This window comes from Callithrix jacchus, chromosome 2 (assembly GCF_049354715.1).
Source record: "Callithrix jacchus isolate 240 chromosome 2, calJac240_pri, whole genome shotgun sequence".
NCBI lineage: Eukaryota > Metazoa > Chordata > Mammalia > Primates > Cebidae > Callithrix > Callithrix jacchus.
This window is the reverse complement of record NC_133503.1, coordinates 19,825,329-19,851,538: the sequence shown is the minus strand read 5'-3', so window position 1 is coordinate 19,851,538 and position 26,210 is coordinate 19,825,329. Positions and strand designations below refer to the sequence as shown.

The 26,210-nt window shown below is 43.5% G+C and overlaps 2 protein-coding genes across 12 annotated transcripts in view; one reads left to right on the top strand and one right to left on the bottom strand.

Moving 5' to 3' along the window:
• The first annotated feature begins 355 nt into the window (after window positions 1-355).
• HAVCR2 (hepatitis A virus cellular receptor 2) overlaps window positions 356-26,210 on the top strand; it is a 64,687-nt gene continuing 38,832 nt past the window's right edge. The window contains exons 1-8 of one of the 6 annotated variants that reach the window (XM_078358580.1): window positions 356-608; window positions 2,801-3,133; window positions 5,499-5,582; window positions 11,221-11,264; window positions 14,117-14,243; window positions 19,957-19,993; window positions 22,550-22,668; window positions 24,078-25,829. In XM_078358580.1, coding sequence (XP_078214706.1) covers window positions 554-608; window positions 2,801-3,133; window positions 5,499-5,582; window positions 11,221-11,264; window positions 14,117-14,243; window positions 19,957-19,993; window positions 22,550-22,668; window positions 24,078-24,178 — 900 coding nt within the window. In that variant the 5' untranslated portion in view covers window positions 356-553 and the 3' untranslated portion in view covers window positions 24,179-25,829. Of the gene's footprint in view, window positions 609-2,800; window positions 3,134-5,498; window positions 5,583-11,220; window positions 11,265-14,116; window positions 14,244-19,956; window positions 19,994-22,549; window positions 25,830-26,210 lie in introns of those variants that run through there. The other 5 variants (XR_013530577.1, XM_078358583.1, XM_078358581.1 and 2 more) reach the window with 5 other exon arrangements.
• IQCE (IQ motif containing E) overlaps window positions 19,406-26,210 on the bottom strand; it is an 84,833-nt gene continuing 78,028 nt past the window's right edge. For all 6 annotated transcript variants that reach the window (XM_078358554.1, XM_078358559.1, XM_054249041.2 and 3 more), the window contains one exon: window positions 19,406-19,753. In XM_078358554.1, the coding sequence (XP_078214680.1) occupies window positions 19,620-19,753 (134 nt within the window). In that variant the 3' untranslated portion in view covers window positions 19,406-19,619. The remainder of the gene's footprint in view (window positions 19,754-26,210) is intronic.

Sequence of the window (26,210 nt, the reverse complement as noted above, 5' to 3'; positions counted from 1 at the left end):
TGGGGGCTTCATAAACATTGGTCATAGGCCTGATGGTGGGACTGATCTGAGTGAGTGAACGCATGGATGGTGCCTCTGTAGTTTGTGTTCCCTGCTAATCAGATGAACTCATACATGCTTCATTTCAGGGCTTTCTCATCTGAGATACTACGTTGGAGAGTTCTCTCTACGTGCCATGACCGAGTAGCGTTTTCTTCCTCTGAAGTATTGCTTCCTCTTTGTTGGTATCACAGGACAAACATCAGAACACTTACAGGATGTGTGTAGTGTGGCACGATAGAGAACTTGGGTTTCCTTTAATGTGACTGGAGACCTGGCAGTGTTAATAAAAGAATCATCGGTAATCAGACACCCTAGACACCCTGGTGTGCTGAGCTAGCACTCAGTGGGTGCGGCCACCGCTCATGTGATTGTGGAGTAGCAGTTGGAAGACGTGCCCAGTTCATTTGGAGAGTTAAAACTGCACCTATTCAGCTGTATCTTTAAATTTTAAAAAAGAAAAAAAAAACTGCACCTAACAGAGCTGTCCTCTGACTTTTCTTCTACAAGCCCCATGTTTTCACATCTGCCTTTTGACGGTGTCCTCCTGCTGCTGCTGCTACTTACAAGTAAGTCTGGGCATGGATATTGACAGTGAGATAAGGGTGCTGCCGGAGGACAAGGGAGAGAGACAAGGATGGCCGTGGTAAGGTTATTTGTAATAGCAAAGGTTTGGAAGCAACCTAAATGTCCATCAGTGAGTGAGTGGGTAAATAAATATGATATAATTGTGACACAAACAGTGAGGCTGACCAGACACACTGGTCTGAATGTCTCAAAGTTATAATGTTATTTTTAAAAAGAAAGGTGCAGAATAATGCATATATTAGGCTTCTATTTCTGTATGCGCATCATTGGGGAGCAGGAATATGTGGACATTTCTTAATGTATAGGCTCTAGGAAAAGGAACCAGGGAATGGTAAAGAGTTGGGAAAGTGAGGCATATTTTTCTTTTTTTTTTGAGATGGAGTCTCACTCTATTACTCAGGCTGGAGTGCAGTGGCACAATCTCGGCTCACTGCAATCTCCATCTCCCAGGTTCAAGCGATTCTCCTGCCTCAGGCACCTGAGTAGCTGGGATTACAGGCACGCATCACTATGCCTTGCTAATATTTTAAATTTTTAGTAGAGACGGGATTTTATCATGTTGGCCGGGCTGGTCTCGAACTCCTGGCCTTAAGTGATCTGCCTGTCTCAGCCTCCCAAATTGCTGGGATCACAGGGGTGTGCCACCACGCCAGGCAACTTTTTCATACATCTTTGATAGTGTTTGAATGGTTTTTTTGTTTTCTTTTTTTGAGATGGAGTCTCACTCTGTTGCCCAGGCTGGAGTGCAGTGAGTGGTGCCAACTCAGCTCACTGCAACCTCAGCTTCCCAGGTTCAAGCAATTCTCCTGCCTCAGCCTCCTGAGTAGCTGGGATTACAGGCACCCATGACCACACCTGGCTAATTTTTTATATTTTAGTAGAGATGGGATTTCACTATATTAGCCATGGTCTCGATCTCTTGACCGCATGATCCACCTGCCTTGGCCTCCCAAAGTGCTGTGATTACAGGTGTGAGCCACCATGCCCGGTGTGTTTGAATGTTTTTACTGTAGTTGAGTCATAAGAAAACCAAGGGGAAAGAAAAAAATCAAAAGAAAATATATAATGTATGTTTTATCATATGTAAAATATGTATATATAGTTTTTTTTTAAAAGGAATTAACTTTGTCAATTGAGGAAAATGATAAGACAAGTCAATCATTTTAGAAGATTTATTTGCCAAAGTTAAGGAGGCACTTGGGAGACAGGTCTCTATGCCTTTCTCAGAAGATGATTTTGAGCGCTCCAAATTTAAAGGGGACAAGGTGGGATATTGAGAAGCACTCAGTTTTCACATAAAGAAAGGGGGCAGAGGAAAAATGTGGGAAATCTGCATTTTCTATAAGATAACACAGACAAAATAGGGCAGGGGAACAGTCAGATATGGCCGAGGCGATGCACCTGTAAAGATAAGCTATCAGTTTGCATTGCACAGCTGACCAGGAATTTCCTTGTGTGCAAAATATGGGGGAGGCCTGTAGCCTTTCATCTTGTAGTCATCTTATTTAGGACTCAAAAGGAGGAGGGAGGTTTCCATGACCCCGTGCCCAGCTTGACTTTTTCCTCTGGCTGAATGAGTTTGGAGTCTGGAGTACCAAAATTTAATTTCTTTTCACAACTTCAAACCTTAAAACAACTCCATGAGTAGTTTCAAAGACACAAGATTCATATTTAACCAAGGGTTTTTATTTACTGTGCACTTTCTGCTTAAAAAGAGATTTATCTTAGGAGAGCCTGCCTTTGTTGATGAACAGACAAGTAGCCCAGATGGATGGGCCAGTTCCGGCTGACCATGACCCATTTTCTGACTGTTTCCATCAGCTCTGTTCTCCTGTGCTCACAGAATTGGCCCACAGTTCTCTCCTAGGGCAGTGTTTCTGACAGTGAGATTCTGGGACCAGCCACTTTAGCAACACTTGAGAACTTGTTAGAAATAGAAGTTCTCAGGCTCCTCCACAGACCAGCTGAGTCAGGAACTAGCAGTTGAGCCCAGCAGTCTGTGTTTTCACCAGGCTTCCCAGTGATTCTGATGGCCTTCATGTGAATCATCCTCCAGACAGGACTGCAGTAGTGGCTTCCTCTTTATTCTATAAGGGCATTGCTTGCAGTTTTCCTGAAATTGAGGAACCTCACTCACTGCCTGAGTCTTGGCTCTCCTTCTCTCTCTATTCAGGGTCTGAGGAATACATAGTGGAGGTGGGTCAGAATGCCTATCTGCCCTGCTTCTACACTCTGGACACTCCAGGGAACCTCGTGCCTGTATGCTGGGGCAAAGGAGCCTGTCCTGTGTTTGAGTGTGGCGATGTGGTGCTCAGGACTGATGAAAGGGATGTGAGTTATCGGACTTCTAGCAGATACTGGCTAAACGGGGATTTCCACAAAGGAAATGTAACCCTGGCCATAGGTAATGTGACTCTAGAAGACAGCGGAATCTACTGCTGCCGGGTCCAAATCCCAGGCATAATGAATGATAAGAAATTTAACCTGAAGTTGGTCATCAAACCAGGTGAGTGGACCTTTGCATGCCTGCTTTATGAATAAGATTTATCGGTGGATCATATTAAAGGTACTGATTGTTCTCACCTCTGACCTCCCTATTTATAGCCCTGAAGGTGGGCCCCTAAACCTAAAGTTTAACAGGCCCCATCAGTGATGCTCAGTGATATTTAACACCTTCTATCTGTTTTAAAACTCATGGGTGGCTGGGCACAGTGGCCCACACGTGTAATCCCAGCACTTTGGGAGGCTGAAGTGGGCGGATCACGAGGTCAGCAGTTCAAGACCGTCCTGGCCAAAATGGGGAAACCCCATCTCTACTAAAAATACAAAAATTAGCTGGATGTGGTGGCATGTGCCTGTAGTCTCAGCTACTTGGGAGGGGTACATTTCATTCATGGAAATCCCCCTTTAGTAGTTCAAGGAGAATTGTTTGAACCTGGGAGGCAGAGATGGCATCACTGCACTTCAGCCTGGCAGAGTGAGACTCTCAAAACAAAAACAAAAACAAAAGTAATGGGTGCAGCCGGGCACCCATTTCCTGTAATCCTAGAAATTTGGGAGGTCAAGGCAGGTGGATTGTGAAGTCAGAAGTTCAAGACCAGCCTGGCCAAATTAGTGATACCCTGTCTCTACTAAAACTACAAAAAATTAGCTGGGTGTGGTGGTGGGCACCTGTAATTCCAGCTACTCAGAAGACTGAGGCAGGAGAATCACTTGAACCTGGGAGGCAGAGGTTGCAGTGAGCCAAGATGACGCCATTGCAGTCCAGCCAGGGTGACAAGAGTGAATCTCCATCTTAAAAAAAAAAAAAAGACAGGCCGGGCGCAGTGGCTCCTGCCTGTAATCCCAGCACTTTGGGAGGCTGAGGTGGGCGGATCACCTGAGGTCAGGAGTTTGAGACCAACCTGATCAATATGGTGAAACCCTATCTTTAAAAAAATATATAAAATTAATTAATTTTAAAAAAGCGCCTCATGGGTGAATTTTTAGATGGGAAAAAAAGGCCTAGATCAGTGGTTAGAGACCGTGACTGCTCATTAGAATCACATGAAGAGTTTTTAAACAGCTATAGATGCCAGGTATGGTGGCTCATGCCTATAATCCCAACACTTTGAAAGGCTGAAGCAGGAGGATCACTTGAGGCCAGGAGTTTGAGACCAGCCTGGCCACTATAGTGTGACTATCCCATCGAAGAAGAAGAAGAAGAGGAAGAAGAAGAAGAAGAAGAAGAAGGAGAAGAAGAAGAAGGAGGAGGAGGAGGAGGAGGAGGAGGAGGAGGAGGAGGAGAGGAGGAGGAGGAGGAGGAGGAGGAGGAGAAAGAAGAAAGAGAAGAAAGAAGAAGCCACTACCAAAAACCAGAGAAATCAGCATCTCTGGAGGTAGATCCTAAGCATTAGCTCTTTACAGAGTCTATCCCAGGTGATTCTACCCCATGTGCAGCCAGCATGGTGAACCGCTGGGTTGTGTGTATATGCTGGGAGGGGAACAGACTTGTGTGTTTTAAGATTTCTATAACATCTGCTTTGTGCTCAGAGAGAGCTGAGTTTAAATCTGACTTTGCCTCTTACTAGTTATATAATAATCCTGGGTAAGTTATTGAAATGATGTGACCTCCTTCTCTGTAAAATATAACAATAATACCTATCATGTGGGCCATTAGAAGGATTTTATGTGGTAATATTTTATGAAAAACATTTAAAGGTTGGGCATCCCAAATCTGAAATGCTCCAAAATCTGAAATGCTCTAAAATCCAAAACTTTTTGGACACTGACATGACATTCAAAGGAAATGCTCATTGGAGTATAAGCACAGTGCAGATACTAAAACATCCAAGAAATGGCTGGGTGCGGTGGCCTCACACCTGTAATCCCAGCACTTTGGGAGACCAAGGAGGGTGGATCACCTTAGGTTGGGAGTTTGAGACCAGCCTGACCAACATTGAGAAACCCCATCTCTACTAAAAGTACACAATTAACCAGGTGTGGTAGTGGTGCACGCCTATAATTCCAGGTACTTGGGAGGCTGAGGCAGGAGAATTCCTTGAACCCAGGAGGCAGAGGTTGCGGTGAGATGAGATTATGCCATTGAACTCCAGCCTGGGCAACAAGAGTGAAACTCCATCTCAAAAAAAAAAAAAATCTAAAAAACTCAAAATCAGAATGTAACCATGATGACTGAATCTTACCTTTGTCAAACATTTGAAGTGTATGAAACACTTCAAATGTAGGTATCCAAGCAGGTTTGAAAACTGAGGCGGTATCTCTCTTTCTTCCTTGTCTTTCACGTTTTTTTCCTGCTGCTCTTTTAATTCCCTGAAATAAGCTTTCTGCTCTCAGATAATTTTCATCTTTATGTTGGTTTGTGACATTAGCCAAGGTCACCCCTGCACCGACTCTGCCGAGGGACTCTACTCCAGCCTTTCCAAGGATGCTTACCACCGAGGATCACGGCCCAGGTAACTATGCATAGGGCAGAGGAGAAACTCTTTAGCTGGCTCTGAATTCAGAGGATTTTGAATGTGGGGAAAAAGATGAGAAAGCAGTGTGAGAGTGGAGGCAGGGATGTTTCTGGGCACCTGAAACAGTGTTTGAGAAGAGGGGAGTGGTGGAGACACCCCTGTGCTGGGAAAAAGATGCTCTGGATTAGGATTACTTAAAATTTTAATTTTAAAAAATGTTAATAAACTTTATAGTCTTTTATTTTACCCAAATATTAACTAAATTTAATGAAATAGTCATTACAGTGTCTGCATTTTCTGTACTGGTGATGTTTCATCATGAATTGGTGCCAGTCTGTGTTTGAGAACTGATACATTGGATTAGGTGATTTCTAGGCTGCCTTCTAGCTAGAATAAAGCCCATCAGCTTCCCTGGATTTTAACCTCAGAAGGTGTAGCTAAATTCTTTATGTAATTCAGCAAGGACATACCCAGGGTGCTCCAGAAGAGAACTCTGGGCAGAAAGCGGAAGTCAGGTCACAACGATCATGGAGGTTCATTTAAAGTGATTTCTCATCAATGTCCTGGTCTCGCCTAATCTCTCTGGAGCTCCATTTTTTTTTTTTTAATCTCCTGTAAAATGAGGTTAATAGGTAAGTCCTACCTCATAATATCATAAATCTCATAAATCACACCTTACGATATGTTTATTTTTATTTTATTTTTATTTTTTTGAGACGGAGTTTTGCTCGTTACCCAGGCTGGAGTGCAATGGTGCAATCTCGGCTCACTGCAACCTCCGCCTCCTGGGTTCAAGTGATTCTCCTGCCTCAGCCTCCCGAGTAGCTGGGACTACAGGCACACGCCACCATGCCCAGCTAATTTTTGTATTTTTAGAGACAGGGTTTCACCATGTTGACCAGGATGGTCTCGATCTCTTGACCTCATGATCCACTGTCCTCAGCCTCCCAAAGTGCTGGGATTATAGGCGTGAGCCACCGCACCCGGCCACCTTATGAGATTTAAATAAGAAAATGTCTAAAACGTTTAGCCTAATGTCTGACCACAATGTGTACTCAGTACATGTTAGCTGTTGTTGTTAATATCATAAGATCAGGAGGCAGAATGAGACTGTGGTTAAAGTACTTCAGGGACAGATGGAATGGGTTCTAATTTCAGCTCTTCTTGCTAGCTCTGTGACCTAAGTCAAGTTGCTCAACTTCTCTGAAGCTCAGTTTCCTCATTTCTACAATGAGGAGAATTCCACTGCCCATGTCCTGAGGTTGTTGTAATGTACAAACGGGATAATGTATGTAAAATGCTCAGCATAGTACCAGGCCCATAGAAAGCACTCAGATGTTTGTTATTACTATAGTTACTAGTTTTAGCTTTCCAAAGGTTCAGTCTCTAGTTATTCTTTAGTAATTGTTAGCCAACATCTCTTAGGCAATTAGAGAGAAAATTAAATATGATGGGGACAGATGATAACCACATTGTGGACTAATCAAGTCATATCAGATACTTATTGTATACCATTGTTTTATACACACATATATATATATATATATATATTTTTTTTTTTTTCCTTTGAAACAGAATCTTGCTCTGTCGCCTAGGCTGGAGTGTAGTGGTACGACCTCGGCTCACTTCAACCTCTGCCTCCTGGGTTCAAGTGAGTCTCTTGCCTCAGCCTCCTGAGTAGCTGGGACGACAGGCGTCCACCACCATACCCGGCTATTTTTCTGTATTTTTAGTAGAGACGGGGTTTTGCCTTGTTAGCCAGTGTGGTCTTGAACTCATGACCTCAGGCAATCCATCTGCCTCCGCCTCCCAAAGTGCTGGGATTATAGGCGTGAGCCACTGTGCCCAGCTGCCATTGTTATATTTTAAAGAATCCTACAACCATAGACGTAGAAGGGACTTCAAGGATCATTTAATCTCACTTTCCCATCCTGTGCTTCAGTGCTTTTTACCACATCACCACTGAGTGGACATTTGCTGTAGAAGGAGTTCACTCCCTGTCGAAGTGATGCATTTCCTTATACTTGTCTCCACCACAGACAGATATCTTCTTCCCTTTAGTTTTTCTTTTTTTTTTTTGTTTGAGACAGAGTCTCACTCTGTCACCCAGGTTGGAGTGCAGTGGTGTGATCTCGGCACACTGCAACCTCTGCCTTCTGGGTTCAAGCAGTTCTCCTGCCTCAGCCTCCCAAGTAGCTGAGATTACAGATTCCCGCCATCATGCCCAGCTAATTTTTGTATTTTTAGTAGAAACAGGGTTTCACCATGTTGGCCAGGCAGGTCTCAAACTTCTGACCTCAGGTGATCTGCTCCCAAATTGCTGGGATTATAGGCGTGAGCCACCACACTCAGCTTTCCCTTTGGCTTTTGCTTGTTAGTTCCTGCCCTCTAGGGCAACAAAAATGGGAATATAGGCACAATACCTTGAATCTCTGAGCTTCTCAAGGGCCTGAGAAAAAATACTGAAACAACCAAAAGTAGGGCAGTATTCCGAAACAGGAAAATAAAATAAAAAGTTGAAATCAATGAATATTTAATGGCTTGCCTGTAATATGTAGCATTATATAAATTGGCTGCTGGCAAACCAACTCTAAATGTGGAATGTGGGAGCATTTAATATAAAAATGAGGCTGGGTACAGTGGCTCACACCTGTAATCCCAGCACAATGGGAGGCCAAAGCAGGCAGATCACTTGAGCTCAGGAGTTTGAAACCAGCCTGGGCAACGTGGCAAAACCCCATCTCTACTAAGAATACAAAAAATTAGATGGGGCACAGTGGCTCATGCCCGTAATTCCATCACTTTTGGAGGCCAAGGCAGGCAGATCACCTGAGGTCAGGAGTTCAAGACCAGCCTGGTCAACATGGTGAAATGCCATCTCTACTAAAAGCACAGAAATTAACTGGGCATTGTGGTGCATGCCTGTAATTCCAGCTACTAGGGAGGCTGAGGCAGGGGAATCGTCTGAGCCTGGGAGATGGAGGTTGCAGTGAGCCGAGATGTCACAGTTATACTCAAGCCTGGACAACAGAATGAGACTGTCTTAAAAAAAAAAAAAAAAAGCCAGGCATGGTGGCATGTGCCTGTAGTCCCAGCTACTTGGCCGGGGTCTGAGGCAGGAGGATTTCTTGAATCCAGGAGGTTGAGGATTCACTGAGCTGAGATGGTGCTACTATACTCCAAGCCTGAGCAACAGAGCAAGACTCTTCCTCAGAGGGGTGAAGAAAATGGAGTGGAGCCTTTAAAAATAAAGAGATCTGGGCCAGGCGCAGTGGCTCACGCCTGTTATCCCAGTACTTTGAGAGGCCGAGGTGAGTGGATCACGAGGTCTAAAAATACAAAAAAATTAGCTGGACATGGTGGCGCCTGCCTGTAATCCCAGCTACTCAGGAGGCTGAGGCAGGAGAATTGCCTGTTCCCAGGAGGCGGAGGTTTCGGTGAGCTGAGATCACGCCATTGCACTCCAGCCTGGGTAACAAGAGCGAAACTCCGTCTCAAAAATAAATAAAATAAAATAAAATAAAAAATAAAAATAAAGAGATCCAAGGGCTTGGAATTTGAATACAGACCAAATGCGCCTTCTCTTCTACCTGAAGGAGGAAGGACTGGGTCGCAAGTGAAGCCGCAGCTCTGCTGTAGACCTGCTTTAAATCCTAACTTTCCCAGTTAATAGCTGTGTGATCTTGGGTAAAGCGGCTCTCTCAGAGTCAGTATCTTTATCTGAAAAATGGGAAAAGTAGTAGTACCTACTTATTTTGGTGAGGATTAAATGAGATTCTATGTGTACAGTGCTGAGCACCACGTCTGGCACATAATAAGTACCGAATAAATGGTAACTACTACGTTTATACACTGTTAAGGCCTTAAGGCCGTCACATCTCACCTCCACTGCTACCTGCCCACCCCCCGCCCCCACCCCCGCCCAGGCAAATCTTGGGTTCTCCAGAAAGAACACTGCCACTCCCTCCAACTCTCCCATCCATCTTGGTTGGTGGCCAAATCTGTGTGAAAAAAAGCTGTAATGACACAACCATGCTTGATTTTAATGATCATTTTCATTAGCAAAATGTAGTTGGAAAAAAGTTAGTTTTACCATTTTTATCAAGAAAAATAATTATAGGGAAGCTGAAACTGGATTTACATTTGAAAATCTTATCTGCAGCTCAGATTCATGTTTATTTAGCAGTTGTACTGATGTGGTTTTATACTTTAAATTTTTTTCTGGTAATTAGGGCAATGTAAGTGGAATATCATCTTTTTTTCTTTAATAATTTTAGGCTGAGGGTATGCCTTTATAATATTTAAATTATAGTTTGTTAAACCAGCATTTAGTCAAACCCTTTATACACAGGAAAGGGTTTAGACTTTTAGGCTTCCGGAAGGTGTCTGTGACATTTGAGGACTTTCGACATCTCTGACTCAGCCAAAAAAATGAGTAAGCATGCTTAGTCTCCCCAAAGCTGGCAATGTACTTATTTTTAGAATTCAGTGTTCATGAGGTCAGGGCCTATGCCCCTCTTGTTCCCTGCTCTGTCCCCGGTACCTCGAGTAAGGGCGTAGTGCATATTCATAGAAAGGATGAGGAGATGAAGAAATGAATGAACAGAAAGGAAAGATGGTGAGCAGGTGGCTGCAGTGTGGCCCTCTTCATGATGACGGCACTGAGGAAAAGCCTGTTGAAGGCAGTATCATTAAGAATGTGCGTTTAAAGCTCTGCAGACCTAAATCGGAAGGCCATTTTGTCATTTGCTAAGTTGTGCGACCTTGGGTTAGTCACTTCACTTCCCTAATTTTAATTTCTTCATCTGTGCAATGGGACTAATAGTCCTGACTTTAGAAGAGTGGTTTTTGAATGAGATACTTCACTGAAAGAGTTTAGCACAAGGCCTGGCTCCTATTACATTGTGGCCACGGTGATTATTTTCATCTGTAGGCAACCAAATATCCTGTCTCCCTTCTAATGAGTAAATGCAAAACTTATTTAAGGAAACAGAGGTCAGGTATGGCATGGTGGCTCACGCCTGTAATCCCAGCATTTTGGGAGGCCGAGGAGGGTGGATCACTTGAGGTCAAGAGTTTGAGACCAGCTTGGCCAACATGGCAAAACCTGTCTCTACTAAAATACAAAATTAACTGGGTGTGGTGGTGTGCCCCTGTAGTCCCAGGTACTCGGGAGGCTGAGACAGGAGAATTGCTTGAACTCAGGAGGCAGAGGTTGCAGTGAGCTGAGATTGCACCACTGCACTCCAGCCTGGGTGACAGAGCGAGACACCATGTCAATAAATAAATAAATAATGCCTGAATATTATCAATATTGCTGGATTTTGTAGAACCCACTAGGATCCTGTGGACAAAACAAACCACATATTTAATGTAAAACTTCCTGGCAGAAGTCTCTATTTCATGAAATAGTAGGTTTATTATCTAGATGAAAAAAATGTGACCATCCTAATGTTGATTCCTGGGTGTTCAGTAAATTTTGTTGGTCTCCCAGTTAATTATTGTAAAGAGTATGGAGTAGAATTTGTTTCAAATAGGATCATAGGTATCTTTAAAATGAAAAAAACCTTAGATAAAGGAAAACATTCTTAACTATTCTATTGGCTATTTTCTCTCTCTCTCTCTCTCTTTATAGCAGAGACACAGACACTGGAGATCCTCCATGATAAAAATCTCACAGTAAGTAACCTTTTGTTGTGAGCTATGTTGTGCTCAACTTGGAAGGGAAAAGTATGGCTTTAGGGCCAGGCACAGTGGCTCACACCTGTAATCCCAGCACTTTGGGAGGCCAGGTGAGTAGATTACCTGAGGTGAGGAGTTCAAGACTAGCCTGACCAACAAGGTGAAACCCTGTCTCCACCAAAAATACAAAATTAGCTGGGTGTGGTGGAGCGCGCCTGTAGTCCCACCTACTCGGGAGGCTGAGGCAGGAGAACCGCTTGAACCCAGGAGGCAGAGGTTGCCGTGAGCTGAGATCACACCTTGCACTCCAGCCTGAGCAGCAAGAGCAAAACTCTGTCTCAAAAAAAAAAAAAAAGTATGGCTTTAGACTTCCTTCATGCCCACCCTTTTCTTGGGGTAAAAAGCCTTAAGTTCTCTTAGCTTCAGATTCCTAGGCTGTAACATGTTGATGAAATTCTAACCTCATAGGTTTGTTGTAATGAAGGACTGAGGTGGTGTATGTAAAGTGCCTGACACACAGTAAAAGCTTGAAAACCACAAGAAGAAACATTAGCATTTTGTCCCTCTTATTCTTCAATTTCACAACTGCCTACCCTGTGGAAGGTTCAAAGATTCTTCATCTCCCTAGAATACCTTTCTGCTTGATTCCATTGCAGTCCTAATGGGAAAGATTATTTAAATTTACCTCTTTATATATCATAAGATGCCAGTCAGAAATATTCAAAGCCAAGAGTTTATATATTTAACTATAAATAAATCCGTACCTTAATCTTAATTTTACTGTCCCTGCTACCTTATTAAAATAAAATAAAAACCTGCAGGGCACAGTGGCTTACCCCTGTAATCCCAGCACTTTGGGAGGTGGAGAAGGGTGGATCACCTGAGATCAGGAGTTTGAGAGCAGCCTGGCCAACGTGGTGAAACCTCGTCTCTACTAAAAATACAAAAAATTGGCCTGGTGTGGTGGTGTGTGCCTGTAGTCCCAGCTATTCCAGAGGCTGAGGCAGGAGAATCACTTGAACCCAGGAGGTGGAGGCTGCAATGAGCCAAGGCTGTGCCATTGTATGCCAGCCTGAGCAACAAGAGTGAAACTTTGTCTCAAAAAAAAGAGTAAAAAAATACCACTAGAAAGCAAACTTGCAGCAGTGACTTAAAAATTCTTTGAGGAGGCAGGGCACAGTGTCTCCTGCCTGTAATCCCAGCACCTTAGGAGGCCAAGGAAGGACTGCTTGAGACCAGGAGTTTGAGACTAGCCTGGGCCACATAGTGACACCCTGTCTCTACAAACAATTTTTTAAAATTGGCCAGGTGTGGTGTCACATACCTATAGTCTCAGCTGCTTGGGAGGCTGAGGCAGGAGGATCGCTTGAGCCCAGGAAGTCGAGGCTACAATGAGCTGTGATCATGCCACTGCACTCCATCCTAGGTGACAGGGGGAGACCTTGTCTCAAAAAAAAAAAAAAATTGCTTGGGGACATATCCAGGAGTCCGCATTCATTTGACTCAGTTTTTTTATTTTAACTTTTTTCTCTTTTTTCTTTTTTTCCTGAGAATATTCTAAGTACTGACTCAGTTTCTTGCTTGTGTATTCACAACTGATGCTCAGCAACTTGTCTTTGCTCCGTCTCTCTTTGCAATCAAACAGTGCTTTTTAAGTACCTCTATATGCCCACAATGCTTAATGCCCAATACCTTGCATATAGGACTCCTGTTATTGCAGGAGTAATGTGTATTGAATAAATGTGTAAATGTGTATTGAATAAATGGAAGATTTAAATTCCTTAAATCATTGTTTTAAAAATGTTTATAATTATTTGTGTGCGCGCATGTGTGTGTGTGTGTGTGTGTGTGTTGTATAAATAGGGTCTCAATATGTTGCCCAGGCTGGTCCTTAACTCCTTGCCTCAAGTGATCCTCTTAGCCTCTCAAAGTGCTGGGATTACAGGCATGAGCCTGGCCTACAGTGACTGTTTATTGTTTATTTACTTATTTATTTTTGAGATGGAGTTTCCCTCTTGTCACTCAGGCTGGAATGCAGCGGTGTGCTATTTGCCAGGCTGGAGTGCTATTTGCTGCTTATATTTTCTGTCACTTAGTTTTCCTGATAACTCTACAGGATTTTTAGTGGCAGAGCTAGGATTTGTTTTTGTTTTGTTTTGTTCAGGGGAGCATGCAGTGGCACGATCTCAGCTCACCGCAATCTCTGCCTCCTGGGTTCAAGCGATTCTCCCACCTCAGCCTCCCCAGTAGCTAGGATTACAGGCACATGTCACCATGCCTCTCTTAGTCTTTTTAGTAGAGACGGGGTTTCACCATGTTGACCAGGTTGGTCTCAAACTCCTGATGTCAGGTGATCCGCCCACCTTGGCCTCCCAAAGTGCTGGGATTACAGGTGTGAGCCACTGTGCCTGACCTCAGAGCTGGGATTTAAATTCAGGACTGTCTGGCTATAAAGTCTTGGCTACTGAATCACTGTCTTTTTGTGAAAATTAGGGGTTTCACAGTAAGAGACCAAATGTGGACTACTATAAAACTGGGGAATATTAGGGGATCTTGAACCAACAAGACTTCACTCTAGGGACAGGGAAAGGGTCTGTTACTAAGAGCTCCTTCTCCACCCACAACACAGAAGGGCACATTTTGTTTCCTTGCTAACTCCAAAGGTTAAGCGAATCCCTTCCTTAGGTTGGCTTGAGTCTTGACTACACGATGACAGATCAAGGGTGATTTCAAGAACCCTGTGATCCTGTGATGTTGTAAAAGGGATGGTCCAATTCACAAATCATGAGACTGAGTGCACAAGTGATTTCTAGCTTTTTGCTGCTTAAATCCTGTTTGTGTTTCTATAGCAACTCTCCACACTGGCCAATGAGTTACAGGACGCTGGAACAACTATCAGAATAGGCGTCTACATCGGAGCAGGGGTCTCTGCTGGGCTGGCTCTGGCTCTTATCTTTGGTGCTTTAATTTTCAAATGTAAGTCTTTTTGTTTCTCTCTCCCTCTGATAACAAATTCTTAAATGGGAACCATTAAAAACCTAGATAAAAATGCAAATTCATATTTATACTTAAAGATGATTAGACTAAAAACCCTTTTGTCCATCCAAACTCTAACAATACGGACTAATTTGTATTTACTATTTACCGTGTGTCAGGTAGGCACTGGGTTAAATGTTTTACATACATTTTATCATCATTACTGTTTTACAAGATAAGGAGTAGTACCATTCCCATTTTACAGTGGAGGGAAGTCGAGCGTAGAGTAAGCTGCCTTCTCAAGGTTCCAACATCAGTACCTGGCAGAACTGGGATTCAAATCCAGGCAGGCTGATTCCAGTAACTGTTCTCTTATTTTTGGTTAAGAAAACTAATCTCTTTAACTCATTAATATGTCTAGGTTTGTTAGGGAACACAGCAACAAAAAGACACTTCCTGGTGTGCACTTGTCTGTTACTGGGTTCTCAGGCATAGCTCTTTGGGAGTAGATTTCAAGTCTCTTTAACACTGGGTCATGATTGGTGTTACAGAATGTTTTCCTCCATCATGGTACTTAGCACATAGCATTTTTTTTTAAAAAGTTACTTATCCTTTTAAAAAGGAAACAAAACAAAACAAAAAACAGGCCAGGCTCAGTGTCTCATGCCTGTAATCTCAGCTCTTTGGGAGGCTGAGGCGGGTGGATCATTTGAGGTCAGGAGTTCAAGACCAGCTTGGCCAACATGATGAGACCCCCATTTCTACTAAAATTACAAAATTAGCCAGGCATGGTGTCTCATGCCTGTAATCCCAGCTACTCCGGAGGCTGAGGCAGGAGAATTGCTTGAACCTGGGAGGTGTAGGTTGCAGTGAATCAAGATCACGCCATTGCACTCTAGCCTGGGCAACAAGAGCAAAGCTCTGTCTCAAAAACAAAACAAAACAAACAAACGAAAAAGACTAAAGGGTGTTCCTAAGATATTTGGGACTTCCAGGGCTAAAACTGGAACAGTCCAAGAAAAACAGGGATGAGTTGATCACCCTGCTAACTGCAGACTGAAGCTGCCAAGTGCTTTACGTGCATTAAATTCTCATAACTATCCTATGAGACAGGCACTAATATGTTTCTAATGGAGAATCAGCGTGCTAAAAGGTTGTCACTTGTCTGCATTTATACAGTTAATTGATAGATATAGGATTTGAACCCAGGGCTCTCCTGCTCCTCACCATTATGGTTTCAGCCATTATTGTTAAACAGATTATTCAGAAAAAGAAACTACCCCACCCACACTTACCTGGATTTATTCAGAGATAGCCATGGAATTTTTGAATGGATCACATGAATACATATATATATATAATTTATTTATTATTATTATTATTGAGGCAGTCTTATTCTGTGACCCAGGTGCTGGAGTACAGTGGTGCATTCTTGGCTCACTGCAGCCTCTGCCTCCTGGGTTCAAGCAATTCTTGTGCCTCAGCTCCTGAGTAACTGTGATTACAGGCATGGGCCACCACATACGGCTAGGTTTTGTTTGGTTTTTGTTAGAGATGGGGTTTTGCCGTGTTGCCTAGGTTGGTCTCAAACTCCTGAGCTCAAGCGATCCTCCTACTTCAGCCTCCCAAAGTGCTGGGATTATAGGCATGATGAATATATACATATTTAAAAATAGAGATGGGGTCTTGCTATGTTGTTCAGGCTGGTCTGAAACCTGGCCTCAAGAAATCCTCCCACCTCAGCCTGCCAAAATGCTGGGATTATAGGCATAAGCCATTGTGTCTGGCCTCCTGTAAGTATTTTGAAAATGGCCTAGGGAATATTAAGGAGCAATGATAATATCCACTACTTTTTTTGAGTTCTGCCAAGGCTCAAAGTAAAACTTTGAGTTTTACTATTATATATATTAGAGACCACTTTATATATATATTAGGGACCATGATTTATACATATTAGAAATTATTCTAATTTGTATAAAGAGTAACGGAGCATGGAGTAAATCTGATACTTTGTACACATACATTTATGCCACTCCAAAAAACATGGTGACCGAGAAGAACAGATAAGAAAGTCCTGTTTAGTTTCCAGTCTTTTCCCTGGGAATTGCTGGAGAAAATATGAAAATCAGGGTGACAGCTTTTTAAGTCATGAACTCACAAAAACAAATCGGCACCCAGTAATGCGCCACAATCTTCCGTCTTTCTAGTAAACCCTCTTAGATGGCCATCGTGCTTCAGGGCTGCTCAAACCTTCTTTGCCCCTCTCCCTAACTGAGGAAATACCAAAGGGCTGTTTCATCTCCATTGCCTAGGCCAAGACTTCATCCTTCTTTTTATCCCTTTCTTTTGAGTCATATCTCTCCTTTTCTATTTATGTTCTAGTCCATGCATTCCTCTCCAGCTGCTCCCATGTCTCAACTCTTTATCACAGCTGTATTTTTCAAATTAGCTGTCCCTACTTTTTATCCGTCTACACTCCTTGACCAACCATCATCTAGTTTCTACTCCAAAGCACCATGAAAATGGTCAAGGTCACACCAATGACCTTCATTTTTCTTTTATTTTCTTTTTTTTTTTTTGAGACGGAGTTTCGCTCTTGTTACCCAGGCTGGAGTGCAATGGCGCGATCTCGGCTCACCGCAACCTCCGCCTCCTGGGTTCAGGCAATTCTCCTGCCTCAGCCTCTTGAGTAGCTGGGATTACAGGCACGCACCACCATGCCCAGCTAATTTTTTTATATTTTTAGTAGAGACGGGGTTTCACCATGTTGACCAGGATGGTCTCGATCTCTTGATCTAGTGATCTACCCGCCTCGGCCTCCCAAAGTGCTGGGATTACAGGCGTGAGCCACTGCGCCCGGCCCATTTTTCTAACTTAAATATTAATAGATACCGTTATCTTTTCTTTTTCTTTTTTTTCTCGAGATCGAGTTTCACTCTTGTTGCCTAGGCTGAAGTACAATGATGCAATCTCAGCTCACTGCAACCTTTGCCTACCGGGTTCAAGCAATTCTCCAGCCTCAGCCTCCTGAATAACTGAGATTACAGGCATGCACCAACTGGCTAATTTTTGTATTTTTAGTAGAAGCAGTGTTTCACCATGTTCACTAGGCTGGTCTCAAACTCTTGACTTCAGGTTATCCTCCCGCCTTGGCCTCCCAAAGAGCTAGGATTACAGGCATTAGCCACTGCACCCGGCCTGATACCTTTGTCTTTATTATAGTCAACTTTTAAGTTGATCACTTATTCTAGAAAGTCTTCCTTCTGTTGGCTTCTAAAATGGCCTTCTCCTATTTGATTGGCCCTTGCTCTTCAGTGCTTCTTTTGCCTGATCCTTAGATGTTGAGATTCCTTAAAGCTGGGTATGGTGATACATACCTGTAGTCCCAGCTACTCAAGAGTCTGAGGCAGAAGGATCACTTGAGCCCAAGAGTTTGAGGCTGTGAACTATGATCTTGCCACTGCATTCCGGCCTAGGTGACACAGGGAGACTGTCTCAAAGAAAAACAACAATGAAAAAGATTCCTACAGTCTTTCTCCAAAATATATCTAAAGTCTTTTCATTATACTGCATCTCTTTTGGCCATTATCTTACTCCAAAGCAGCATTTTCTCTACTTAATTTATCTTCTCATTTCTTTATTCCTCCTTCAAATCCAATATTAAAACCCAAATCAATGTCTGGGCACAATGGCTCATGCCTATAATCCTAACACTTTGGGAGGCCAAGACAGGAGAGTCACTTGAGGTCAGGAGTTTGAGACCAGTCTGGCAACATATTGAGATTCTGAAAAAAAAGAAAAAAAAAAAAGTAAAAATAATTTTTTTGAGACAGTCTGGCTCTGTTGCCCAGGCTGGAGTGCAGTGGTGCAGTCATGGCTCACTGCAACTTCTGCCTCCCGAGTTCAAGCAGTGCTCCTGGCTCAGCCTCCAAGTAGTTGGAACCACAGGCACGTGCCACCACACCTGGCTAATTTTTGTATTTTTAGTAGAAGTGGGGTTTTGCCATGTTTCCCAAGCTGGTCTTGAACTCCCGAACTCAAGAAATCCGCCTGCCTTGGCCTCCCAAAGTGCTGGGATTACAGGCATAAGCCACTGTGTCCGGCCCAAAAAGATTAAAAAAAAATTATCCAGCAGGCCAGGCTTGGTGGCTCACACCTGTAATCCCAGCACTTTGGGAGGCCAAAGTGGACGGACTGAGGTCAGGAGATCAAGACCATCCTGGCCAACATTGGCGAAACCCTGTCTCTACTAAAAATACAAAAAATTAGCTGGGCATAGTGGCACACACCTGTAGTCCCAACTACTCGGGAGGCTGAAGCGGGAGAATTGCTTGAACCTGGGAGGCGGAGGTTGCAGTGAGCCGAGATCATGCCACTGCGCTCCAGCCTGGAAACAAAGTGAGACTCCGTTTCAAAAAAAAAATTATTCAGCTTTGCTGGTGTGCACCTATAGTTTTAGCTACTCAGGAAGCTGAGATGGGTAGATCCATTGAGCCCAGGAGTTCAAGGTTGCAATCAGCTATGATCTTGCCACTGCATTCCAGCCTGGCCAACAGAGCAAGAATGTGTCTCAAAAAAAAAAAAAAAAAGAAAAAGAAAAATTTTAAGTTTCAGATTTTTGAAACTGCATCCCCAGAAGACACCTTGAAAGACATCATGAAAGACCTTGATCCAGACGTACCCAGTAAGCCACACCTGGACTCCTGACCACAACACAGAAATGATGAGATACATTTCTCAAATGATGAGAAAGTATTGTTTTCAGCTGCTAAAAGAAACCCCAAACAAATAAGGATCATATCTCTGCCCTTCAAGGAAATATAAGATTTTCTACAGATCCCAGAATAAAATCGAAACTCCTTATTATGGCTGGAGAGGTCTTATTGCACCTAGCCTCAGTTTACCTTTCAGACCTAATCTTGGGTCAGTCCCTTAGTCCAGCCATGTTTTCCATTTCAGACACTCACCAAGATCTTTACCAGGGGCTCTCTCATTCTGGAATGCTCCTTCTGCTTTTTACTTGGCTAACTCATTTCAGAAATGAGCTTAAAGGTCATCTTTGGAGGTTCTTCCCTGACCAACCTCTGTATTACCTGTTTCAGTATGATGTTGGTTTCCTTTATAATGCATCATAATTTGAAATTAGTTTTTCCTATTTACTGTTTTCTCTTTTTTGAGTCAGAGTCTTGCTCTGTCACCCAGGCTGGAGTGCAGTGGCACGATCTCGACTCACTGCTACCTCCACCTCCCGGGTTCAAGCGATTCTCCTGCCTCTGTCTCCTGAGTAGCTGGGATTAAAGGCATGTGTGGCAGCATGCTCGGCTGAATTTGTATTGTTAGTAGAGACGGGGTTTCTCCATGTTGGTCAGGCTGGTCTCAGGTCGGGAGTAAAGCTTTGGTCTCCTGAGGGAGAACGCAAGTCATGAAATTAGGGCTCACAGTCCGCTTTACATTCTCGTGTTCCTTGTGCCTAGCAAACTGCCGGACGCACAGTAGAGGCCTCATCATATCTGTTAAATAAGAAAAATGCATCTTTATTACTATTTTCTAGCACAGTCCAGATAATTATCTAAGGCACACACTGAGAGTGTCATTTGATTCCATCCAAGGTGAGAGCAGATTTCCCTACACAATGCGTGAGCCTGTTTGATTGCTTGTCCCACCTATTTTATGAAGGCATTTTTATTTTGACTTTTCTTTCCCCGCTACCTAGGGTATTCTCATAGCAAGGCGAAGTTACAGAACTTAAGGTAAGAATAATGGAATGGAGTTGGGGAAAGGGGACAGTCTTGGAGGTCCCTACTCTAATATGTCTGATGTTTATCTGAGGAGTCCTGCCCTGGGGATTTGGGATCAGCTTATATTTCCTTTTTCTCTAGGTCTAATTATGAAGTGAAAGTATAACATGCTGCTGTGTTTACTTCCTGATACCTCTAGCTTCTTTAGTTCTAAAGTTAAGGTATAGAATTTATCTCCCTAATAATACAACATGCTTATTTATCTCAATATTAATCGTTTTTTCAGTGAACTGAATCTTCAGCAGATTGAGATCTTATTATATCCAGGATCTGGGCTGGACTTTGGCATTACAGAAATGAGCAGGAAACCCAGCATCTGTTCTCAGCATTTCTGTAAACCAGCCCAAGCATTTTCAACTTTGGTTTCCTATTAGAATCACCCAGGCACTGAAGTGTACTAATGCAGGGCCAACCCCAGAGGAACTGAATCAGAATCTCTGGGGATGAGGCCTAAGCACAGGTATTGTTCTAAAAGCTCTCCAGGTGATTCTAGTGAACAATCAGGGCTGAGAACTACGAGTCTATTATAGACTCCTGGCTTAACCTTAATTACTGAGTACACACACACACACACACACACACACACACACACACCCATCCATTTCAAATAGATATAGCTTACAGAACTTACTAGCTTTTAGACTTTTTTTTTTTTAATAGAGACAGGGTTTCAGTATGTTGGCCAGGATCATCTCGATCTCTTGACCTCGTGATCCACCCGCCTCAGCCTCCCAAATTGCTGGGATTACAGGCGTGAGCCACTGTACCTGGCCTAGCTTTTAGACTTTTAGTGATATTTGGCACATGAATGGAATGTAATATGTTCGGATTAAAAAAAAGGTCTCTGGGCTAGGTGCTGTGGTTTACGCCTAATCCCAGCACTTCGGGAGGCTGAGGTGGGAGGATCACATGAGCCCAGGAGTTTGAGACCAGCATAGACAACTTGAGACTTCCTCTCTCTCTCTCTCTCTTTCTTTCCTTTTTTTTTTCTTTGAGATGGAGTCTCACTCTGTAGCCCAGGCTGGAGTACAGTGGCGTGATCTCGGCTTACCAACCTTCGCCTCCTGGGTTCAAGCAACTCTCCTGTCTCAGCCTCCCAAGTAGCTGGGATTACAGGCATGCATCACCACACCTGGTTAATTTTTGTATTTTTAGTAGAGATGGGGATGGGGTTTCACCATGTTGGCCAGGATGGCCTCCGTCTCTTGACTTTGTGATCTGCCCACCTCGGTCTCCCAGTGCTGGGATTACATGTTTGAGCCACTGTGCCCAGCCCAAAATCTGAAACTTTCTGAGTGCTGACATGACACTAAAAGGAAATACTCATTGGAGCATTTTGCATTTTGGATTTTTGAATTAGGGATGCTCAGCTCGTAAGTATATATAATGAAAATATTCCAAAATCTGACATCTGAAACGTTTCTTGGCAAGGCCTGGTGGTTAACTCCTGTAATCTCAGCACTTTGGGAGGCTGCGGTGGGTGGATCACCTGAGGTCAGAGTTCAAGGTCAGCCTGGCCAACATGGTAAAACCCCATCTCTACTAAACATACAAAAATAAACTAGGCGTGGTGGTGTGTGCCTATAATCCCAGCTACTTAGGAGGTTGAAGCAGGATAATTGCTTGAAACAGGGAGGCAGAGGTTACAGTAAGCCAAGATGGCACCACTGCACTCCAGCCTGAGCGATAGAATCTCACAGTTGTGAGACTCTCCCTCAGCAACAACAACAAAAAGAAACACTTTTGGTCATCAGCATTTCAGATAAGGAAGCATCAACCTGTACGTGGAATAACAGTACTCTTCATCTAAACTCCTCGTTTGACATTTTGACACTTTGCTTTACCTATTTCTCTATATGCATAATTCTTTTCTGAACCATTTTTAAGAATGTTGGAGACTTTTTTTTTTTGAGACAGCCCAGGCTAGAGTGCAATGTCGCAATCTCAGCTCACTGCAACCTCTGCCTCCTGGTCTCAAGCAATTCGTCTGCCTCAGCCTCCTGAGTAGCTGGGATTACAGGCATGTGCCACCACACCTGGCTAATTTTTTGTGTCTTTAGTAGAGATGGGGTCTCATCATATTGGCCAGGCTGGTCTCGAACTCCTGACCTGGTGATCTGCCTGCCTCAGCCTCCCAAAGTGCTGGGATTACAGGCGTGAGTCACCGGGCCCAGCCCATTTTTTTAAAATCTAAATAATGTGTACATAATTGCAGACATCTTGACACTTCACGTAAACTTCAGCCTGCAACTCCTAGAAATAAATATATTCTTTCAGATATCACAATGCTGTTATTATACCTAAGAAAATTAAAATTAATGGAAATTTTCTCAGTTGCTTCCCCATAGTATTTTATTGCTGTTTCTTGGCTTTTCCCCTTGTTCAGCATCTGGTCAACGATCACGCACTGTATTTAGCTGCTGTCTCTTTGGGAAAGCTTAGTCTCTTAACTCTATTCCATGTTACCTGGGAAATGCTTAACTCACCTGTGACACTTTATTTCCACAGCCTCATCACTTTGGCCAACCTCCCTCCCTCAGGGTTGGCAAATGCAGCAGCAGAGGGGATTCGCTCAGAAGAAAATATTTATACCATTGAGGAGAACGTATATGAAATGGAGGAGTCCAGTGAGTATTACTGCTCAGTCAGCAGCGTGCAGCAACCCTCACAACCTTTGGGTTGCCGCTTTGCAATGCCGTAGATCCAACCATTTTATTTTTGAGTTTGGTATTGCCTTTTTCAAAAACTATAAGCTGTGTCAGCTGACAGGTTTTAGAGGTTCTGTCCACTGCCATGGAGCAGAGTTTTCCCGTTTTCAGAAAATGACTCACATGGGAATTCAACTGTGACCTGCACTGAATTTAAACAGGCATGTCATTATCTCTGTATCTAAGCCAACAGACTTACCCAACTCAGAGACTGTTAATCATGGATGTTAGAGCTCAAACAGTTTTTATATACACTAGGAATTATTGACATGGAGTCTCTGGAGCTCCAGGAAATTTGGGCACATCATATATCCATGAAACTTCAGATAAACTAGGGAAAACTGAGATGAATGCATACCTTTTTTGGCACAGAAAGTCTAAAGGGGCCACTGATTTTCAGAGATCTGTGATCCTTTTTTTTGAGACAGAGTCTTGATCTGTCACCCAGGCTGGAGTACAGCAGCATGATCTCAGCGCACTGTAGCCTCCACCTCCCAGGTTCAACCAATTCTCCTGCCTCAGCACCCCGAGTAGCTGGGCCTACAGGTGTGTGCCACCACACCCAGCTAATATTTGTATTTTAGGTAGAAACCAGGTTCTGCCATGTTGGCCAGCTGGTCTCGAACTGCTGACCTCGTGATCTGCCTTTAAAAAAAATTTTTTTTTTTTTTTGGCTGGGCGTAGTGGCTCATGCCTGTAATCCAAGCACTTTGGAGGCCAAGGCGGGCAGATCACCTGAGGTCGAGAGTTCAAGACCAGCCTGACCAACATGGTGAAACCCTGTCTTAAAAAAAAAAAAATTTTTTTTTTTTTGAGATGGAGTCTCACTCTGTTGCCCAGGCTGCAGTGCAGTGGCATGGTCTTGGCTCACTGCAACCTCTGCCGCCTGGGTTCAAGTGATTCTCCTGCCTCAGCCTCCCGAGTAGCTGGGATGGCTGGTCTCCAACTCCTGACCTTGTGATCCTCCTGCCTTGGCCTCCCAAAGCACTGGGATTACAGGCATGAGCCACCGCACCTGGCCAGTGATCCTTAAATGATGAAGAGATGACTGGACCGGGTCTACCTTGATCTTGAAGATTCCCTCAGAATGTTGAGCTTTAGGCTTCTTTGAGCATTACCTGCCCAACTGTAAGTGCCAGCACACAGCTCTCTTTTGCCTCTTACAAAGACTGACCTGCGGGCCTGAGATGTGGCAGGAGCTCCCGGAGAAAAAGGAAGTGCATTCAATCCATGTGTATCGCCAAATTTTGCTTGTTGTGCACTAGAAAGAAAATATCTCTGACCAACTTCTCTATTCATGGACCAAACTGAAGCTATATTTTTCATAGAAGAAGAAGCAGTGACTGGGACACAAATTCTGTTTCCTGCTGGAAAGAAGGCAAAGGCTTTCATCTATATTGCCAGCGTTGAATCCTTACATGGAAAGTGATCCCTAAACTTCAATTTCAAGGTGGTAAAGACTTGCTCTGTCTTGTTTATTGTTGCCCCCAGTGCCTGGCACAACTCTGACACACAATTGAAACTTACTAATTTTTTTACCCTTTTTTTTGTTTGGTTTTTGAGACAGAATCTCACTCTGTTGCCCAGGCTGCAGTGCAGTGGCCTGATCTAGGCTCACTGTGGCCTTGATGTCCTGGGCACAATTTATCCTTCCACTTCAGCCTCCCCAGTACTGGGACTGTAGGCATGCACCACCATGCCAGGCTAATTTGTATGTTTTTAGTCGAGATAAGGTTTCACCATGTTGGCCAGGCTGGTCTCAAACTCCTGGATTCAAGTGATCCCCCCTGCCTTGACCTCCCAAAGTGCTGGAATTTTAGGTGTGAGCCACCGCACCCAGCCTAAATATTTTTTGGAGCGAAAAAAATAAATAAGCAGAAAGGTAGCTTCCTGGAAGACTTCCGTTACAGAGCTCGGATAAGAGTGTGACTCTGCAAGTTCACTTCTTAGAGAACTCACACATACCTGGAAGCTCCTGTATTCACTCTTATCCAGGCCAGAGTGGCCTGTGTTTCTCAACATCATTCAGCTCAGGCCTTTGTTGGTGTCTTTCTCTTTTGTCTATTTCCCTCTCTTCTGAGCCATCCTCAGCACATAGGGAATGAATTAACAATAGGGACCTATCACCACCTAAAAGCTGCTCCTCCCCAGGTAATGACCAAGCTGTGACAGTGCTGCATGTCGAAGATGCTGGCCAACAAGGCTGTAAGCAGCCTGTCTGTTTCTAGAAGTCTTTCTGACAGTCTTGTGTGAATGAGAGTGTTTGGGCTGCATCTAGATAGTTTTGGGAGGCAGGCACTGGCATTCTTTAGGGAGTTATGTAAGGGAAATCATTTTGCAAAATTAATTATAGGCAGCAGCTCTCGTACAGGCTAAAAAAATTAACCTTAAGTGTCTTTTTAAAAATTTTCTGAGACAGAGTCTCACTCTGTCACCCAGGCTAGAGTGCAATGGCTCAATCTTGGCTCAATCATTCTCCTGCCTCAGCCTCCCAAGTAGCTATGATTACAGGTGCACATCACCACACCCAGATACTTTTTGTATTTTTAGTAGAAATGGGGTTTCACCATGTTGGCCAGGCTGGTCTTGAGCGCCTGACCTCATGTGACCCACCCGCCTCAGCCTCCCAAAGTGCTGGGATTACAGGCGTGAGCTACCGCATTCAGCCCATAAGTGTCTTAAAGTCATGAAATTCTAGTAAGAAGAAACTTCAGGACACATTTGAAGCAGATCAATCGTCCTCATCAAAGAGATTCTTATCCTATCAAAAATCTTTAAACAAGGGTATATGTACAAGGCTGATCATTGCAATGGTGTTTGCGGAGATTTTTTACAATCAATAAGGGAATGGTTGATTATAGTGTTATGCCAATACACGGCTGCGAGTACAAAGAATCATGGCCAAAACACTAAAAGCATTGGCAGCAAAAGCCAAAATAGACAAATGGGACCTAATCAAACTCCACAGCTTCTGCACGACAAAAGAAACAGTCATTAGAGTGAATCGACAACCAACAGAATGGGGAAAAAATTTTGCAATCTACCCATCTGACAAAGGGCTGATATCCAGAATTTACAAAGAACTAAAACAGATTTACAGGAAAAAAACAAGCCCATTCAAAAGTGGGCAAAGGATATGAACAGACACTTTACAAAAAAGACATGTATGAGGCCAAGAAACATATGAAACAATGCTCATGATCACTAGTCATTAGAGAAATGCAAATCAAAACCACATTGAGATACCATCTCACGCCAGTTAGAATGGTGATCATTAAAAAATCTGGAGACAGATGCTGGAGAGGATGTGGAGAAACAGGAACACTTTTACACTGTTGGTGGGAGTGTAAATTAGTTCAGCCATTGTGGAGGACAGTGTGGCAATTCCTCAAGGACGTAGAAATAGAAATTCCATTTGACCCAGCAATCCCATTACTGGGTATATATCCAAAGGACTATAA